The sequence below is a fragment of the Daucus carota genome, chromosome 8 (genome assembly GCF_001625215.2).
Source record: "Daucus carota subsp. sativus chromosome 8, DH1 v3.0, whole genome shotgun sequence".
NCBI classification, from domain to species: Eukaryota; Viridiplantae; Streptophyta; class Magnoliopsida; order Apiales; family Apiaceae; genus Daucus; species Daucus carota.
Window position 1 is genome coordinate 4,030,588 of NC_030388.2, and position 6,465 is coordinate 4,037,052.

At 32.5% G+C, this 6,465-nt stretch overlaps 1 protein-coding gene across 2 annotated transcripts; it reads right to left on the minus strand.

Moving 5' to 3' along the window:
• Positions 1-709: 709 nt before the first annotated feature.
• LOC108197462 (uncharacterized) lies at positions 710-2,895 on the minus strand. Of its 2 annotated transcripts, none has more exons than XM_017365094.2 (3): positions 2,740-2,895; positions 2,004-2,203; positions 710-1,089 (listed from the first exon to the last, which is right to left on the minus strand). In XM_017365094.2, the coding sequence occupies exons 2-3, from the start codon at positions 2,183-2,185 to the stop codon at positions 903-905; spliced, it is 369 nt and encodes a 122-aa protein (XP_017220583.1). In that variant the 5' UTR covers positions 2,186-2,203; positions 2,740-2,895; the 3' UTR covers positions 710-902. The 2 variants fall into 2 exon arrangements, with proteins under 2 accessions (XP_017220583.1, XP_063939597.1); XM_064083527.1 differs by having other exon boundaries at positions 2,004-2,240; positions 2,738-2,865.
• Positions 2,896-6,465: the final 3,570 nt, after the last annotated feature.

Below are 6,465 nucleotides of genomic sequence, written 5' to 3' on the forward strand. Positions count from 1 at the left end.
TATGACGACCGACTTGAAAAAAAACGCGAAAATAAGATGGGGACGAAGCCATGTTATGCTTTTACACGTTTTCTTTGCTCATCCGTCACATTCTATATATAAACAAATCACTTTTCTTATATATTTTTATATATTTATAATATTTATGTAAATTATTATAACCAAACATTCACACGCTACAGGACAGTCTGCAACTTGTCATATTCTCTAATATCTGATTGTTACTTGCACAATAGGGCTGCGACGGCTCCCTGAAGGAACAGCTTGGGACATACTCTTACAAAATGACAGTGCCGAACTCATGGTTTTCAACTTGCTTAAAACAGCTTTAAACGGTAGATCTACTTAAAAGCAGGCCGCAAACTAGGTGGGTGTTTGGCGTGGGCTCATAAGCCCAGCTTCTGGATTATAAGTTAGAAGCACTTATTTGTACTGTTTGTGTAGGAAGTCAGGAAGTACTTAAAAAAAGCTACGAATACTAGCTTTTGTCTCACGGCTTCTACTTATTTCCCAAACACTTTTACCACTTATAAGTCTTAACTTGCTTCTAACTTCTACTTCGCTTTTTTATTTTAAGCAATAAGCACTTGTATATAACCAGATCCTCGTGTTGAAAAAAGAGGAACTTGTAGTTTACAGAACTCCTGAGCTATGAACCCATGTATAAACAAGACCAAGAATATGATAGCAAGGGATAAAAGATGTCACAGATGCGAATGTAATCACCATATATGGAATTATTAAGGCAACCAAATTTAGCCACTGTTTCTCAGCTCTGAAAATTGGTGAAAGTACAAAAACATGTATCTATTACAAGTGCCAGTGACTATGAAATCACTAATTATAACAGAAAACTTTAAAATAGTAATTCCCGCAAATACTTTTAACCCTAATCGTAGGGCTTAAGGATAATATCCAGTGAATGTGAAACCCCTTCCAACAATTTCACCAGCACAATACCATGCATAACACTCCAGTCCAAACAAAGCAGCAATACCGAGATTCTCAACTTTCAGGTCCTTCCTGTTCTTCCACAGTTGCTTTACATATTCAACTTCCTTCTGCATTGCCTCATAACGACCGGGAACACTGTAACACAAAATGGTAGAAACTTGTGATATTCAGAAAAATGAGCAATAGCCAGTAATTATAACTTTAGAGGAAATATGTAAAGCTTGCACTGGGTGTTATATCTTCCATTGACAAAATGTTCTGGTACAACATGATTTAAATACAAAAATCCATCTGTAAGCAGCTTCAGTGGATTTTATATGAACTCGAGGACAGCAAACCAGAGATGCACTATTTGCCAATAACCTAATTACTAGTTCCACTTATATATCACAATATAGCACGTCTACTACAAATGATGCCTACAGGATCAAGATTCCATTAACCCCATGAGAATCAGAGTGCCACGCACGACACATCTAACTATAAAAAAATAAAAATAAAAATTTAGAAAGTAGATGCATAGATTTTATAGTCATCCAATCCATGTTTACTGTATCATTTTACTACTGAACTAACTCAAACACTAAAATTTTTGTATGAACCCGAGAGAGAAAATTTTCACAAAAGAGGTATGGATTCCTAGCTCAAGTTGTCGAATTCACATGTTTGCTTGCATATTTCTGTATACTGCTGCGATAAAAGAGGGTGCTAAAAGCACAATGAAATTAGGATGCTGTCTGAGGTAGCTTAAAGCTAAAATGTACAGTTAAACCTCGTTAAAGTCATAACACTGGGACCAAGGAAAAATACATCGAGTTTATTACTTTATCGAGAGTGAAAAAACACCATCTACATTATGTTGAGGCTAGGAAAAAATTTGAAGATATTACCTTATCAATTATTACTTAATCGAGGTTCAACTATAGATTCTCAGATAAGATAACATGATGATTTACTTCAGTCCTCGGCACATATGATATGTGTAGCTAAATTAATTAACACTAGTATAGCCGACTCAAAAGATCCAAAAAGGGTTCAAGGAATGTAACCTGGCAAGACGAGTGTAGAACAACTGTTTGGACAATTCATTGCATTTCTCAATAGTGGCAGGTTCCTGGATGTACTGCTTATTCTGTTCCATCAGCTGCTTATAGTACGATGTGCCATGCTTGGCCACAAGCTGTGACGCTTGACTTGCCTTGGACTGCAACTGAACCAACTTTGAAGCCATTACCTCCCCAAATTAATCCTGCATAAGAATCAACCAAAACTAAAATACCCAGCAAACCCGCATCAATCCCACATCACAACAACAAACAATCAGTACACAACCGGTCCAATTTACATCTCTTCTTCAAATCACAACTAATACGAGTCCATGAAATTACTTTCTAGACATAATGCACGAAAAAATAATTCAATTCTCCTTCCTGAAAATTACACGAAAACAACTAAAAATCGAAATCGAAACCCAATAACCTCAGCTCAATTACTACAAGACTGCCTCAGAGTCAAATTAACAAACAGTTTAAGTGCATTATAACACATCCACTAAGACCTTAAATCTTCACATCATAAACAAAACTGGTCATAACTTACAGCAATTACAACACAACAACACTAATTACAGCAGCACAAACACAACTATGCATACAAACATATAATTAAGCGTTGAGGATAAAAGAGATCTAAACAAGATAGAACAAAAATACCCCAAGTCAAAACCCTAGTTACAAAATGAATCTCAGAGAGAGAGAGAGAGAGAGAGATGATATCAAGTGGCACCTTAGTTGCTGAATTAGCGAGGATGAATTGAGCCCCTTTGCTTTTGTCGCCTTTTCGTAAGAGCTCACCCAGAAAATAATCAAACATATGTAAATAGTATTTCAACTCATTTTAACACTGCCCGAGTCGGGGTAATCTTGGACCAAAAGTTACCGAGTTGGCCCAGTGGGTTCATATTCGAAATTAACTTTACACCAACCGGTTCATGAACCGCGCTTCGAAGCGGTATCATAGCATTTTCCTAAATTAAATCGTACATAAATAAATATTTATTATGGTATATTATATATAGATTATTTAAAACAATATACTACAACTTTTGATCATTATTTGAATGAATCGCTGTTATTTGACAATGCAAACAATAAGTTAGATTGTAGAAGGGGGTTGAATACATTCTACAAAAATTTTGAACTAATTTTTACTTAATAAATTATATTCAAAATACAAGAGATAATAAAATTTGAATAGAAATTAAAAAGAACAAAGATTTTAAAATTTTCAGGTGAATTGTTTAGTCCACCTGAGATATTTTTCCATTAAGAACCTCCCAAGTTAAAATACTTGGCTGCTTACAAAAAAATGTAGAGCAGAAGTTTACAAATTCTTGCTTGCTATCTCTACTACTTTGTTCTTCAGTTCTCAGTGTTTGGATACATTGAAATGTAAATTATAATGTGAATATATACTACTACAAACTAGGATAGCCTGTAAAAGCATAATCCTACTCCTTTTTTTAACAGTTACAAATATAGAAATTTTTTGGACTTGATAGTACTTTTGGCAGCTTGAAACTCTTGTTGCTTTGCTAGAAATGATAGGCTTCGAGGTTCTTAATATTTGACTAAACAGCTTTTGGTTTAGCTTCCAAAACTGGTGCAGCACCTTTCACATCAACCCATGTGTTTTTTGTCATTTACTTGACTTGTAGCTGTCAATTGGTAGTCATCAATTGCTAGTAAGAGTTCAGACGTCGATAGCTTCTTGAATTACCAATCGATAGCATTACTAGATTAGCCATTGATGAAATTGATGTAGCGGTTGATAGCTTGTTTATTCAGCCGTTGATGCTTCTGATTAGCAATCGATCTTCACTTCACTTGTACAGATTACATGACTTCAAATATTTCAATTATGTCATCATGTCTATACATCTATTAATAGAACAATCAAAGCAATAATACAATAAACGGCCATGAGGTAGTATGATCACTTTCTAATATCATATGCATATGCTACTTATCTAAATCGGATTATCTTCATTGGTAAAACAGAGCTTTCAGCACGTCAAAAATATATATATCAGAGCAATTTAAAACTTCGTAGATTAATTATAACCTAGTTTGATAATGTTGAATTAACCAATTATTTTGTAATTTAGCTCAGTTAGTAAATGAATCCTGAGGATAGGAATTTTAATTGATTGACATAGTTTCCCTCCTAAGATTTCATAATGTAGTTATATCTTCGCTTACTCAAGATATACAGAGTACATCTATTCACCTAGTCTAGGTGCAACAATGTGCCGTTTCTTGTGTCATATGAGGTGCACGCAAAAATGACAAGCACAATGGAGGCGTAAAATAATCCGAGGACAGATCATATGTATTTACAATGAAAGAATTATTCGTGCCTTTCCAATACAATGCATATGATTGTGTGCGAGGCCTTTGGCCGGTAGGATACTGTATACAGGAGTCTGTTAAACAATACGCATCTTATTTAAAAAAAATTAAAACACCAACTTACAACGAAAACCAAGTCATTACTGACCTAATAGTAGAGTTAGGAATTTCACAATTCTAGTATGTCGGCTACATAAATCCTCAATTTACAGGTTTTTAGTTATGGTGAGGCAAAACAACCTTCTTAGGAAAATATGTTGTACCATTAGGGCGAGCACCCTTCATATTGAGGATCGTCAACCAAATTGTAAATCTGAAAATTTCCAAAGAAGACACTTTGACTCTCAGCTGCCATATCACTAAATTCTAAACACAATATCACTACTTTGAACAACCCCGCCTCCACGTCCATCTTCTCTTACTTTTCCTCCATTCCCGGCAACACCATGGCCTTAAACTCTAATCTCACTTTCGAGAACTCACCACTCGTGTTCTTTGAAAATCCGAAAACCTAACAAAAAGCTTTCCTCGAGGTCACACTATATTTATCGGGGCTATTTCAGCAAAAGCCTCTCATTTATTACTCCTCTAACAACAATCATAAAAGCTTTTCTCTACTAATTTTTTCTGAAACTAACTTACTAAATATAAATTGATATATCTAATCCGTTGTTTATGAAATATAATCAACCCTATCCTTTTCCCTTCAAAATGTTACTTCCAAGATCATACAATAAATTAATCTTTGGATAATTTTCTAAACTTTTCTACAACATTATATCTTGTAAGACCATATTAAGAAGATAACGGCTTGTTTGAAAGTAGAGTTTTGAGAAAAACATACAGATTTGGATCATATTAGGGCCTTATTTGTTTAGCGGGATTCATAATTACACAGGAACTCGTTGTTACTTAAAAGTAGGTTACAATGTGTAGTTGTTTTGAAACTGAAAATACAGTGTTTTTTGGTTGATACTATATACTAAATATGTAATTATATAATTTTGACAATTTAGATAATAAAATTAATATATTTTAGGTATATAAATGAAATAAAATGATTTGGTATGTAATATTAACATGAACTAATATGAATTTTAACATAGTATAAAAAGAAAAAAAATGAGATTTATAAATATAAAACAATATTTAGATGAGACAATATATTAATATAATATTAGTAATATCTAAATAAAAGCAAATAAAATATAGAACAAAATTTACGTTGCAAAGTTTAAGCTGGGAAATAAATATAAATTTTATAAGATGGATAAATTGTTAATGTAAAATACACATATATAATAAAGGTCATGTTTAAGAAAGAACCATTAGACAGAGAATCCTGAGAACCCTTACCTTATTTCTAGTATTCGTTAGGACTTGTAGCAGTACTGCACATGAAAAAAATGTCTTATTTATGTATAATATTTTGAAATCACTTCTGAACACACACAACGATGCCAAAAAACATGTATTTAGATTTAGATCCTAAAAATCTATGTAAAATATAGGGTTCTGCATGTGGTTATATTTTAAGTATTAATTCCCTCTTGAGCGAGACCCTATATAATAATATATAATAAGTATTGTTAAGAAAAATTAAAGTATCTTTTCTATAATAATGATATATGTAGTATGCGTAAATGCTAAATAAAAAATAATACATTATTAAATAATTTATTTTGATAAATATTATTTATTTATAATTTAAATTTTGTGAATTTGGTCATGGTATAATTAAACATATAAAATTATAATAAGTAAACAATTATGTAACTCAGAGTAACCACGTATGACTAATAATGTTACACCGTTTTACAAGAAATTCAAATTTCAGGAAAGTCTATATTTTGTTTACTTTTAGAGGGGTGTATTGGATTGGGATTTTAAAGCATTTTTTTGCATTTATGAAATCCGAGAGTATTCGATTGGGATTGTTTGAAATCCATTAAAATCCTGATGTATTCAATTGGGATTTTAAATTATGCTACAAAATTCGGTGGTAATCAATTGAAATTTTAAATTATGCTTTAAAATCTGATGGTATTCAATTGGGATTGTTTAAAATCCACTAAAATCTGATGGTATTCAAATGCTGATG

Bases quoted from the DNA above. Each gene is read 5' to 3' on its own strand.
- LOC108197462 (XM_017365094.2), bottom strand. From the start codon at position 2,185: ATGGCTTCAAAGTTGGTTCAGTTGCAGTCCAAGGCAAGTCAAGCGTCA. The intron at 1,090-2,003 runs GTTACATTCCTT...TTTGTGTTACAG, and splicing joins TTCTACACTCGTCTTGCCAG to TGTTCCCGGTCGTTATGAGG.